Source organism: Scatophagus argus, chromosome 7 (genome assembly GCF_020382885.2).
Source record: "Scatophagus argus isolate fScaArg1 chromosome 7, fScaArg1.pri, whole genome shotgun sequence".
Lineage (NCBI taxonomy): Eukaryota > Metazoa > Chordata > Actinopteri > Scatophagidae > Scatophagus > Scatophagus argus.
This window is the reverse complement of record NC_058499.1, coordinates 20,751,998-20,765,752: the sequence shown is the minus strand read 5'-3', so window position 1 is coordinate 20,765,752 and position 13,755 is coordinate 20,751,998. Positions and strand designations below refer to the sequence as shown.

General features: G+C 40.4%; 1 protein-coding gene across 14 annotated transcripts; it reads left to right on the top strand.

Moving 5' to 3' along the window:
• The first annotated feature begins 300 nt into the window (after nt 1-300).
• Nucleotides 301-13,727, top strand: si:dkey-30c15.10 (uncharacterized protein LOC559353 homolog). 14 transcript variants are annotated; one of them, XM_046395384.1, is made up of 25 exons: nt 301-529; nt 1,255-1,351; nt 1,498-1,692; nt 2,099-2,191; nt 2,806-2,990; nt 3,291-3,377; nt 3,560-3,646; nt 4,380-4,464; nt 5,021-5,128; nt 6,527-6,861; nt 6,992-7,086; nt 7,619-7,748; nt 7,951-8,086; nt 8,359-8,547; nt 8,657-8,783; nt 9,015-9,063; nt 9,648-9,701; nt 9,784-9,816; nt 9,917-9,941; nt 10,125-10,234; nt 10,838-10,891; nt 11,410-11,496; nt 11,796-11,903; nt 11,986-12,131; nt 12,657-13,727. In XM_046395384.1, exons 2-25 carry the CDS (start codon nt 1,261-1,263, stop codon nt 12,820-12,822), a joined length of 2,775 nt encoding a protein of 924 aa, XP_046251340.1. In that variant the 5' UTR covers nt 301-529; nt 1,255-1,260; the 3' UTR covers nt 12,823-13,727. The 14 variants fall into 14 exon arrangements, with proteins under 14 accessions (XP_046251340.1, XP_046251338.1, XP_046251339.1 ...); XM_046395382.1 differs by having other exon boundaries at nt 4,377-4,464; XM_046395383.1 differs by having other exon boundaries at nt 3,557-3,646.
• The last annotated feature ends 28 nt before the right edge of the window (nt 13,728-13,755 follow it).

Sequence of the window (13,755 nt, the reverse complement as noted above, 5' to 3'; positions counted from 1 at the left end):
ACTGTACATGACAGACATCATACACCCCAGGGAGAAGGAGCATCGTTTTTATAATCTAATCGGCATAATATGATTTGTCACCGAATACATCCACTAAATCGCAAGGGTGAGATGTTATAGTACTAGACTACCTCAATGACTATTATTATAATCACAGTTTAACAGTAAGTGTTAACTAGTCTCGCGATCATGGTGTAGTGGAATCTCGAGTTCGTGTTTACATTGTTTAATACGGTAAATGGCCTCATTTTGAGCTTTTCAGTAGGCGCTGACGTGGAATCGGATTGCAGAAATCTCTAGTATGTGGAGGAACCAACCCTGTTGTATTTGGTCTGGTCCTGGATCAGTGCTCTTCGACAGTATTTACGGGACTCCGGACGTTCCGGAGCGTCAGAAGGCCCGCTGAAATTCAAAGTTGGAGAGGAGGAGACTGAAAGCCTAAAACAACAAGCAGGTTGTTTCTCGTGTTCTGTCAGTTAGGGTTGACCTGTTTCATACAGACTGTAGATTCAAATAGACATCTTTTCAGGTAAGGCAACAAACGACTTGCTCAGCATAAATAGTAGCTCTGCCGCCAACCCTGTTAAAAAGTTGACAAGACAATTTGTTCTGCTGAAGTTATCATTCAGAGCTAGGCTAAAGTTGTGCAGACTAGCTTTTAGTTAGATAAGTTAGCCTGGAATGAGCTAGCCAGAGTTCACTCCAAAGACAGCATTGCTAAAATTAGCTAGCAAATATACCTGCTTTAGCTAGTTGTGAAGTCACCTATTGTCAATACTTAGACATAAAAAAACAATCAAAAGTAACACGGGGTTATTTCTGTGTTGGCAGTCTTGACCATCTAACGCTAGCGTTAATTTAGCAGACCAGTTAGCACAACTTTATGTGCGTTTGATTTGAAAAATAGTCTGATCTTAAACTGAAAGGCTGGGCGTTGTCACATTTCATTTGGGACAACGTTTTTATCCAATATTAGCGTTTACTTTGTAAGCCCGTCTGTAATCTAGCTTTAATCAATTTAGCCAACTATTTTTTCCATGGCCTTATTAGAGTTTCAACATGTGTTAACTTGGCTATAATAATGATTTAAGTGACCTGTACTGTTAAGAAATCACTTTTAGTGAAGTTTATTTGAAAATAAGCAGGTTTTTTGAGAAGGAAACAATTGTTGTCAAAAATGTCAAGGCTTTGCATTTGTTTGCACAAATCCCGTTGTGCTTTAATGTATCTAGTCTGCAATGTCTCTGTTTGCAGGATAGTATGGACACCGGCGAGGAAAACAGTGGCAGCGCCAACTTAAAGAGACAGAGAGCACCTCTGTCAGATTCTGAAGACAATGTCTTGTCATCAGGTTTGTTTATGTCTGTATTATCAAAAATGTGAAGGTTCATAGGTATATCTTTATAAATTCAGCATGTCCACAAATTCACAACAGCCTTTGCAGTTACATAAATTTGTGACTTTTGTCCTTGTACTTCTTTCTATCCAATGTCTCAGAGGTGAACGATGGCCAAAAACGGCGGCGTCTGGAGGCAGCAGGTCAGGAGAACCGCAGTCCTAAACCGTCCTCCTCTGGACGTTTAGCTGAGTGTGAGACAAAGCCAGACACACCGATGGTTCCCTCGATCCGCTCCCGAGTCCAACAGCTAACTCAGAGACGAGATGGTAATCCTGTGTTTAATACTGAAGCAGGTATGCTAATATATTGTCCTCGCTATTTTTCAACAGACTACTCTTCCCAAACTACACCCTTAACATTAATTGTAAAGTTGCATCAACACCTCTAATATAAAAGCCTCTATGAAGGAATGCATTTATTTTAAGTACCTGATACTAAAGAAGTTGCAACTGACAGTGTATATGTGTATATATCTGTGAATATGAGAGTATTATACTTAATTTTGGTAGGGTTTATGGTACTTCTCAAGATGGTAACATGTCATGGTAGCCGTGGTCAGTGACAGTCAAGCTGGATTATATGCTTGCAAGATAAGACAAACTGTTGTCAAGGTGTTGAGCAATCTGTGTTCAGCTATGGTTAAGGTGTGGTTGTGAGATAAATACTGCAATTTGTCACAGTAAGTATTGGTTGTTTCAGGAGGAGCTCGTCTGGCCCAGCGTTGCCTGTCTGATCCAGGGGCTGACAGCCCATCTGTCTTCCATGACAAGGGTTTTGGAGAGCATCTGCTTGGTGAGCATGCATATAACACACACACATTTAAAAACATTCACCAGATTTGCTGATCTGTCAAATACAGTGTTCATTTCATTAGAGTACAGTATACAGAGGAACAAAACTGTGTTTCTCCTGGTCTCCAAACTGGCTACATATGAGGGGCACGATACAGAACCAGGTGCAAAACAAGGTCCAAAGTATAAACAGTCAGTGCAGTACTAGCCAGAAATCAGTTTACTGTCATTGACTAAAATGAGGTCAGACCTGACAGTGGCCAGATGATCATCAGGTAGTACGCAAGGGCTAGAATATGGCTAATGCGATTGTGACATGAATTTAGTTATATTGACACTGTGACTGGAATGGTATTAAGAATCAGTTTGAAAAGATGGTTATTTTATTTAAAAGAGACAATCAGATTGCTGTCATACAGATAAACAAAATTAAATGTTGACTGTTCAAGGTGCTTTCTTTCCCTGAAGGTAAGTGGCAGGTATAGCCTCTAAAATTCTGTTTTGTTCATTTCCATCAGTGAAATGTTTATTTCAGATGTCAGAAGAAAACATCATTGGAATATTGCTACTAATAATTAAAATTTGACTTTTTGTTTCTATTTGTTTTGCCTCCAGGTGAGGGAGAATTTCATGAGCGAATGCAGCGGTTCAAAGCGCCAGTCTTCCAGGCTAGCCCCGCCCCCTCTCCAAGCTCTACCAACTCCTGTCCTCGGACCTGCTCCAATTTTGTATCTGGCATTCAACAGAAACTACAGTGCACTGCAACACCCAGCTCCCAGCAGGCTTCCCGCATGCGTGAGGTTTGTTTGCAGACCTATTAGTGAAACACATAAGTAGCACCTACGTTACTGGTATCAACACCATTCTAACTCTCAAGTTCTTGCAATTGTCTAGGGATATATCTCGTTTACACACATACATTTGTAATATATTGGTTTTCCTCAAAGATGTTTGTGAGTCATTAAACATCTCCATCCATTTTCTGCCACCAGTCGGGGGCCAGGTCACAGTTTTAGTCAAAATCTTTACTTTAATACATTGTTGGAGTACCTGTAGAGTTTATGTCTGACACCTAACACTGACAATGTTTCACTGTTAAGGAACGGAAGCTGGAGCTGAGCCGGTTGCAACCAATCAGTGAAAATGCCTGGCTGAAAAGGAGCAGCTCTGATCCTTCGTTAACCCTGGTGGGTTTGTGAATGTGGTATTTTGCCTTGAAAACATTCAAGAAAGTTTTAGTGGCAGCTATCAGTAATGACTTGTGATAATTAATTTTCTGTTCTATTGAAGTAGATGTGCTGGTTTGTGAACCATTTCCCAAGTTTGTTCGAGATTTTTTTTAGACACTAGCTTGTGTGAACATTAGCAGGGAAGGACCCCTCCTGGCTCCTCATCTCCCTCCTGGGTTCCTAGGTCTAGAAGGGTAGTTCACTGGCCTCCCATGCACCCCTGGGATGTGAGTGTGTGACTGAATAACTTTTCATTCTCTGACCACTTTTGTGCTGTGACACAGGGACAGTACTTGGAGCCAACAGAATGGACAGAATTGAAATGGTAGTAATAACAATTGAAATTGATAACACAAGAAAAAGACATCAGTGATCAAGCATACTAGTTTTGTTCCTCACATGGCTCCAGTTTTTGTCTTGTAGAGGAAAGAGGTTCACTTCTGAAATAGTGCACTTATATAAGTCTGGTGTGGTCACGGGGAGATGGGCTGTTCACACAAGGGATTATCTCTTCACTTGATGCATCATGAACAATTGTGAACAGGAGCTGTCCTATTTCAATTCTCAAAGTGGGGTCATGACAATGTAAAAGATGCTTGCAGAGATTAATGTCACAGATTCATGCTTTCTTTCATACATTTTATTGTTATGTTATTGTTATCCCTGTAATGTCTAGTATATAGTCACTTTGGTGGGGTTTGCTGATACAGATTATACGTTTTGACTATTCAGTATAATTCCACCTTGTCTTTAACTGCACTACTCCAATGATCACAGTGACTCTTTTGTGTTTATTATTTTCAGGGTTTGAGATTTTTTTTTTCAAGTTTTAGTATTATTATTATTATTGGCTTGTGTGTTACAGCTCTCCTGTGCCTTTTATTTATATATTTGTTTTCCTTTCCTGTTGGGTTCCTCTTACTTTTGTTTCCTGGTGCTAATATTTTTTGCATTCAGCAGGCTGATGGTGATGTTGAGATGAAAGATGGCAGCTTCACTGAAACTCTTACATCAGGTGGAAAGAAGCAGTCTTCAGATGGAACAGGTAAGACTTTTACATCAACCTGATTTTTTCCCCCGTTTTGTCCTCATTAATGAGATACATTTTGATACACATTTTGTCTTTATAGCTCAGACAGCGAAGTCAATAGATACCAGGAGAATTATACTGCAACAGCAATAGGAATGTCCCTGAATTGATCTGCCAGGCCATATTTTGGCCCCATCAATACATTATTTTCACCCCCAATTTATGTCTTTTATAGCCAAATGCACTTTGGGGATGACAAACAAAATTCCAACCAAAATATTGCCAATGTTTTTGAAAACAATGATGCACCACCACACAGGATCTGTATCAGCGCCAGTACTGACAGTATTAAACTGATTGATGAGTCCTTGCATTGTCACTCATGCCAGAAGTGTTAATGTATTATGTGTGATGTTATGTATATTCACAGTATCACAAATGTTAATATTGTAATCTTTGGCACTTTCTTTAAATACTGAATTGATATGAACACTGAACACTCACTCTAAAGTGTATCAAGTATGAAACTTAATTAGTCTGGTGTTAAGATATGAGACTACTTCTTCGACAGGTGAAAGGGAACCCTGTGATTGTGAAACACCAGCAGCATCTGTAGAGCTTGAAAACTCTAATGACGGACAGCTGCAGATGGAGTGGAAGGAGCAAAGCACTCATCAGGGTGAAGAAATCAGGGAGGAGAAAGAGTGCAAAGTTTCAGGTGGAAGTGAAGGACAGCGGCTAGGGTTACAACAATCACAGGCCCAGGCTGTGTTAAAGTTGTCCTTTAGCGAGGATCAGAGTTTCTCCAGAGCACCTTTCAGTGACGATCAAAATGTGTCAGAGTTGCCTCCAGATGATGAGTGGCACTTGCTAGAATCAACTCATCCAGAGGAGTCGAACAAGAGGGAAACGGGTGAGGTTTGCAGAGTAACTGAACAAAGTGAGTCTAAGGTGTTTTCATTTGAAGGAGTTGATAAAAATGATGGTTATTCATACAGCGAGGAGGAGATTGAGCCTTCAACAGATGAGGAATTAAGGTTGTGGAGATATCCTCAAGACAAGGTGTATGAGGACGAGCAATCTATCAAAGCTGAACAGGAAGAAAATGTGTGTGCTGAAGAGGAGGAGGGGTACTTGGAATCACCTCAAGTGGAAAAAGAGAAAGGAATCAGTGTTGTAGATGGCAATGAACCCTGTGACATGCAGGATGGTGAATGTTATGTGGGTAATGTGTCTGTTGAGACTGCTGGCATCTCTGAAATGCAGGAAGACGAGCAACCTAGACCTATGAAAGATGACTCTGTGAAAAACAGAGTACAAGCCGACGCAGAGTCGCAAGACCAGAAAGATACAGAAGGATGTACTCATAAGGATGATGTATTTCAGGAGATCCTGACAGGAAATATAAAAGAGGAAGACAGAGATCTAGAGTCAGACAGGGGAGACCTTAATAGCAGAGTGAATCCAGCAGAGGCATGTCCTATTGCAAAAGAAGCACAGTCTCTGAAAGAAACACAGACTGAGTATACAGAGCTTGAATCAAATATTGAAGATAAGGTAGAGACTCGGGCTGTGTCATCAGATATTGATGTAAGTGATGGGGCTCAGTGTTTAACAGAGGTCCAGGTGTCAGATCACCTTTTGGAGACAGAGGAAATGGCGAAAGATGCAGTAGATGAAAAGCAGGGTGTTGTAGATGGCCTGACAGAAGAAACACGCAAGGCAGAGGGAGGAGAAAGCTTTAAGAAAGTCACCTTTATCCTGGAGCCTGAGCTAATCAATGACTCCAGCCTGTCTGAGACCAATACGTCCATGGAGTCCAGGACAGGGATGGATATATCAGGTGAGAAGAACACCAAGAAGATGTAGGTGTGAGCACCTGGGCTGCCTGCGACACATTAGGAAAAGTGGAACATAAGGGTGAAGTCATTTATTTGAATTCTCTGGTCACTGCATGTACTGGGTTTTACTGAGCAGGGCATGCTATCTAAATCACAGGGTGACGACAGGAAAACTTAAGTTTGTATGGTTGTTTTTATTTGAAAGTGACACTGATACATTTCGTTTCTTTCCACAGACGCTGAACTGAGCTCTCATGATGAGACCAACACTGCTGACATAATTGACCAGATGTTTGAGGAGGTGCTGGATTACGCTGAAAGGATAGAAGAAGAGAGGGTGGATAATGATGAAGACACTGAGGATCACGACAGTGGCATTGGCGCATGCTCCGTAGACAAGGACAAGATGGACACAGAGTCAGAGAAGGAGAAAAGTGAAGAAGAGGGCGAGGCCAAAGAAGCGCAGTGTGATGAGAAGCTTGAAAACAATGGAGACGACTTGCTGACTTTCCCTCCCAGCGGCATCCTCTCTCCTCTCAGCAAGTCTGTAGAGGCTGTGGTCACTCCTCTGGTAAGACCGATTCATAACTTTGAGCTGTCCATGCATGTGGTCCATCAGGGAAGCTGTACTTGTGGGAAAGCCAATGCATTCAGAAATCAGAAGAATAATTCATTAATAATGTTTTATATCCAACGAACAGCGACTGGCAGTGAGTCAGGAGTCCAATCCTCCATCTCTGCTTCTGACTCCAGAAGAGACATCCACCCCTCCTGCTGAATCTGCTCCCCTATACAGGTAATCACAGCTGCACATCCTGTTTGGTAGAAAGTTCAACTGACAGAGCAAATAGTTTACGCTGGAACTAAAGCAGGATTGCGAGTTTCTGTTCAGAGGAACATGTTCACATGTTAAACTGCAGTGAACTGCAGTAGGGGCAGTACTTTGAGTTTGGAGTGCAAGAGACTTTACATTAGTGTACATTTTACCAAATCTTGCTGTCAGAGATGAAAGTAACCAGATGCAATTAAATTAAATGTTAATTAAATATTGAGCCAGAAGACCCTTTGGCCTAATTAAAGTTATGATTTATATGGGTCTAGATAGGATAAATATGGTTTTGGATGCCATGTTTTTGTTTTTTGTTTTTGTTTATTGTTTTTTTAAATATCACTGAGTATTTCCTAAGCTTTTCTTTTAAATACAGGAGCTGTAAAATCCATAATAATCTTCAATTTGTGGGTAGATTGTCAACATAATGAATTTTTTCTGTGTAGCTGGTACTGTCATGTGTCTGTAATTTGATTTTGATTTGTTCTGTGATTGACAGTGTTGATGCCTACCGCACACAAAGACAGAGTAAGCAGCCCACCATTCAGAGTGTCACTCCTGGGGTTCAGAGACGAGCTCCACAGAAGTCCCAGCCCCAACCCTCTGTGAACACCAAGGAGAAAATCATGGTGTGTAGTACTGTTTCCACAGAGTTTTATTGGAAGAAGGCCTTAACCCAGTAACAGCTGCTTTTAATCAGCTCATTTCGCAGTCGGTCAGTCTGTATTCAGGGTGAGATCTAAGTACTCTGCACTATAACAGCTTTGATTTGAATTAAATCCAGAACAAATGTTTAGTAATCTACATTGATTTTGTGCTGTGTTTGTGCAGGCTCTTAATGAAGAAGCGGGGAAGCTGCAGACTGTGATCAACCAGACCCTGCAGGCTCTGAGTTGCTGTACTGATGAGGAGCACGGACGAGGCTCGCTGGAAGAGGCTGAAGCCGAGAAGCTGCTGCTGGTCTCCTGTACGTACATGTCAGGGTTTTTAGTTGAACAGTTCCCTCTTTGTGTACCGCAGACAGAAAGCACGGTTCACACTATTCTGTTTTTATTGAACTTGTGGCCTCAACAGCAACTGCATTCCTTTAACGCTTTCTACATTTCACATACATTTTATTCTTACACAGCTTGCTCCTAAGCCTGATTAATTGCATTCAAAGCAATAATGACAATTCTTTCTTCATTGTTTATCTCTCTGTGTTGTTTATTATCCTTGTGATTTATTTGTCTGTTCCAGGTGAGAAACGTTCTGCACTGCTGGCAGAGGTGATCAGACTGAGGGAGGAGAGGAGCTCGGAGTCAGAAGAGGCAGCAGGGGAAGACAGGGACCATATTTCCCAGCAGCCCTGCAGAGGAACTGTCAGCATCTCAAACATCCAGCTGCCTCTCAAGGTTGAATTTGTCTGCTCTTCACACAGCCGAACAGGTAGCACAACAATTTAACATTACTGATGCCGCATTTTAACTTAACTGACACAAATGTGTTTCTGTGACATCCAGGTAGAAAGCATTGATTTGTTTGTGGATGCTTTTAGGTCGACCAAGTCACTATTTCTTCGTCCTGATCCGCTACGGGCCCTGCAACATCGTGGCTACTCCACTGGCCACAGCTGCTGATGCTCAGAATGGAGACACCATCTCCTTCCCTACTTCTGTCACTTTGTAAGTTGCAGTTCATTAGTTGGTTTGTGGTTAATCCATTTGACATGTCTTATGCTCTCCTTCCAGCTCTGTTGCATTTACATTTTCTTTCTTTGTTTTTCTGAATTGACATAAGTACATAAAATGCCTTTTTCCCCCCACCTTGAGTCATGTCTTGCCATTGTCATGTCACGAGGTCAGTGGTACATAGCAGAGTAATGCATTGCTTGCTTTGTCTCCTTGATATGTCAGGAAGGATATTCGCTCATCCTTTGAAATTGATGTGGAAGTCTACAGCCTGGTGAGACATTTTCCTTTGCATTTGTTCTTTGTCATTCATTGATTGTAATAATATTAACTGAAGTAATAGATAATAGAATAGCAGCGTGTTTGGGGTCACATGTTAAGGAAGTATTTTTTCCCCCATTGTAAATTCACATTCACAAGGTATTCATGACTTCTTTGTTCCTTAATACATATGGTGCATTTCATATAACTGACTGTAATCTTATATTCTTATATAGAATATGGATATAAGTTCACAGGTACATTAGGTCAGGATTAGAGAATAGAATCGTCTTTCAAAGGGCCCAGTAGATCCATGATAGCACAACCTGAGGTCAAATCATTTGGCATGAAGACTGTTCTTCCATATGAATGCCTGTTGTGTACTAATGGCTGTCATTCTAATGGTAGAAAATTTGATTGGTGGCCGTCCCATCACTTTCTACCAATATATCTGTTAGTTGTTTTAATTATCTTTTTTTTTCTTTTTGTTTTATTTATTTATTTTGTTTTGTAAATTGTCCAAAGCTTTTAAAAAAAAAGCACAGGACTGGTCGAACAGGTTTAGATTTTTAACATACCAATCTTTGTGCCATCTAGTCCCACACTTCAGGTAATAACTGCAGCATGGACCGGACCACCACCAAGTCACGGGTAAGTGAGTGGGTCAAATAATGAGCCGTGTGTGTATTTATCAGCGTCAGTCCAAATCGTTTATGGTGTGCTTTATATTCAGGTCACACCAAGAAAGCTTCTGAATACTATCACAGTGAGTATCCAGTTTTTATTTGATGGCCTGTTCTTAACAGTGTGTGTTCTGCTTTCGCTTGTCACAAAAGCTTCTCCTAAACCTTTTCTTTTGTTTTCAGCAGAGATCCAGCAACAGTCTGACATGTAAGTAGAGTTTTGTATTGGTTCATATTTGTTATAATACAAGGAGACTTCATTGCCCCTCCTTAATGCAGCAACTCTAGAATGGTCCTTTGTCAATTTAGAAAATGTTGTATCTACAGTACATTGCTGACAGACCATTCATGTTTGTTTGGACCTTTCATTCTGCGCCTCTTTGTCCCTCAGCTGCTGCTCTTCCTGCTCTCAACACTCGTCGCTCCAGTAACTTTTGTTTGGTGGGTTCCCATAAGATCACCTTGGCCTCACTGGGACAGAGCAAGTTCCCTCTGGATAAGGTAACGACCTGTCATGATACTTTTGGGAAAGCCTGCTCACGCTGTTTTTCATGTCTTCAGGAATTTAAGATGAATGTCTTACTTGGGCCAGAAGATTGTGTATGCTGCTGAAATGTGCACTGGACAGTTTTTTGTGAAAACAGCAACAGAATCATCCTACAGGGTGATATAAAACAGGGCCCTAGACATGTCAATCTGTGCAGTTTGGGCACCCTTGATGAATGAACATACAATTTGTGGTCATTATTTGACTAAAATGGAAGCAGTCTTTGTATGTCTGATTTTCTCGACAATCCTGGTAAGTTTGTCCTTTTATTTTGTTGGTGTTGACTAAATGATAACAATCAGATGAGAAAAGCATGGCCCAAGTAACACATCCACTGTCACCAGGTTTTGCACCTCTCTGTGCACTTGATGTTTTACCTCCAGTTCTGGCTGACCAGAGAGAAAGCACAGTACCTCAGGCACCACAATGCAACTTGTCTTTTTATTATTCTGATAGAAATTTCTACACATGGGTGGGGTCACTGGTGATGTAACTTGTCTGCCTCTCCCTGTGTGCCTCCCTCCCTCCCCCCTCTCTGTCTTGCTTCTTCCACTCAGATGAAACTTGAAGGCAAAATCAGGAGACTGCTGGGAGATGAATTTCAGGAAAAGGTTTCACTCTTCACAACACTGTCAGACTTTCACCCCTCACTGCTAACCTAACTTCTGACTCATGATTTCAGTCATGCAAATTAACTGCTGCCTCAGTCTTAACAATTTTTTCTTTGAGGTGAATGAATTTCCTTTTTATTTGTTCAAGCTCTTTTCATCTGGTTTCATCAAAGTGACATTACTGGGAGGAAAATGTCAGGAGAGTGACAAGTCACTATGTCATTTTATTCATTAATCTTTAACCATCTAAATGTACAAGAATGATTGGCTGAGAGAATGAAAATGATTCACTCCAATTGCTGCACCACAGTGAGACCTTCTCATAATGACACCTAATATACACTGTGTCTCTAAAGTCACAACCAGAAAGGTTAAGTTTCTTTACAAAAATGGGTGAAGTGCATGTTGAAATTTTTTTTTTTCACACATTTTTCCACATTTTTTATTTTTTTGTTTGTGTCTTGTAGATTGTGCCAGTTTAACCACATGTCCCCTTGCTTTTCCTCCCTGAACTGCAGGTGCCTTTTCTCTCTCCTCTAGAGGGCAACATCTACCTGCGACTGGACAGTGAAAGTCACTCCAATGTGCAGCACCAGGGCTTCCTGGTCAGTAATGGGATGTTTCTTATTTTCTGAGACTCTGTGGTTACAGTGCATGTCCGTCCTAACAAGCAGCTTAGTGTCATACTGTCTTTGACGAGAACTCCATTTTATCATCATTTCTTTAATACAACTTTTAGTTAGTATTTTAAACCGCACTGAGAAGAAACAGGTTTACAGCTCCTGTTTGTGCTGAGGTCAACATGTAACAGACTTTCGCCAATCAAAACAGACTTTTACCTTTAATGTTAAACAGTTTTAGACATTAAATTCACTCTTACCTCTTTTTGTTGCTCTCTTCTCAGACAATGTTTGAGTTGATCAGTGGATATGGAGTGTGGCATCGCCGATACTTTGTTCTGGAGGGATGCAACATGTACTACTGGAACCATCCCAATGACAAAGAAACCAAGGTATGGATAGACCAACAGGCAGACTTGCAGACTGAGTCTCCAAGTTACTTTTAAACAATTGACTTCTGTTTTGACCTCCCAGGAGGCAGAGGGCAGCATTTCTCTGTCCAGCTCCCCGAGTCAGTCTGTCAGACCTGTCAAGAGGGACTCCTGTGCTCGACCATTCACCTTTGAGCTGGTGAGCAACATCCCGCAGAAGCAGGATGACAGCCAGGAAGCCTTGGCCAAGTAAGCTCACACACAAACACAAACGGCCTGAAAAATGTGAAGTCTAGCTTCAAAGCAGATCTTTGTTTCTAATGATCAACATGCTTCCCACGAATCCCAGAACTCCTTTCTCTTAAGACACAAATTGTTTGATGGCTTTTGATCATCGACAGACAAGCACATTTATTATTTAAACCTGTTAAAATATAATTCCCACTTTTGTTTACAGTAAGAGTGAAACATGTTGCTCTTTTGGCTGCAGCCAACTTGTGACGTCACACAGGGTGTTTTACTTTTAGCAGTTTATGGGAAACGCCCTCTGTGACTTCGGTGGTTGGGGTGTGTAACTTGAAACAGTATAATTACTATTGAGACTTTATAGCCTTTACACTCTTTTAAACCACATTTTACATTGTGTGTTACTGGATGTGTTCTTAGATGACAGATGTCAAAAGACATAATACAGATAAGTCTGGCCACTCTAACAGTTCTTACAGTGATCCTAAGGTTACAATACATACACTGATGGACATTGTTCTTGTTCAGGTGTTGGTTTTCAGCTGACACCAAACAGGAAAGATTGGACTGGATGGAGAAACTCAACCAAGCTCTTCTGGACTTTCATTCATGGAACCGAACATCAGCAAGCCAAACAGAGAGTCAGCAGTCAAACACATCCAGCAGTGGAAACTTGAGGGAGAGCATACTGTAATTACATCACTGACATCAAGGTTTAGATTGTCGATCTCACAGCTGCAGGAGATGAGCTTCTTTATACAGTTTGTTTCACCGCTGAAATCAAACTGCCAGATCATTAACACTTGGCACAATGAAACATTATGTTGATCTCATGTTGATTTATCTTTGGGAGGTATTTGGTTTTCATGCTTTTGTTTATTTCTTTTAATCTGAATCCAATCATTACTGTTGGTTTTCACTTTTATTTGCAAAGTTACAGTTTCCATTTGAATATTTTTAGTTTTCTTTATCGTGGTTTTGTGGATATCAGGTTTTATTTTGACTTGTTTTTCTGTGGCAACCAGCTGCTTCAGCCTTTGTGGGCAATATTATTTGGTCACTTTCAGTTGCTAAGGTGAAACTTCTCTTGTAGTTTTTTTTTTTTTTTTTTTTGAAATAATTTACTCATATTTAGATTCATATTGTATTTTTGTATTGTTTAAACTGGAAGGATAAATACATTTGTACTGATACAATAATAATTATTGAAGGATAAGGGAGTTTTTTGTTTGTTTTGTTTTGTTTTTTTGAATGGTGCTTTTTGTTTCCTTCAGAAAAATCTACAGCCTAAACCACAGCAAATAAAGTAATACTGGCTGTACATATAATAGAAAACAAAATAGCAAATGTATATTGAAAATAATAATATTCAGAAACAAGAGAGAAAGTGTCTACCTTGTGTACCTATAACCCCATAATCCCACCCAAGTCTGTTCTGTGTGATGTTTTTTTTTGTTTTGTTTTGTTTTCTCATGTATTTCCACCTATCAGTCTGTCACTTTATAAATGTTATTCATGTGAACACTCATTCTGTGCACTACACTGAAGGTAACAATAAAATAAATGGATTAAAAGTGCTTTCAAAAACAGCTTAAAGCATTGGAGTAAGAGAGACCAATTCACTCAG

Excerpts from the sequence above, each read along its gene's own strand:
- si:dkey-30c15.10 (XM_046395379.1), top strand. The coding sequence starts at position 1,261 with ATGGACACCGGCGAGGAAAACAGTGGCAGCGCCAACTTAAAGAGACAG. Across the intron at positions 1,693-2,098 it reads TGTGTTTAATACTGAAGCAG|GAGGAGCTCGTCTGGCCCAG; the intron begins GTATGCTAATAT and ends TGGTTGTTTCAG. Across the intron at positions 8,087-8,358 it reads GAAGCTGCTGCTGGTCTCCT|GTGAGAAACGTTCTGCACTG; the intron begins GTACGTACATGT and ends TGTCTGTTCCAG.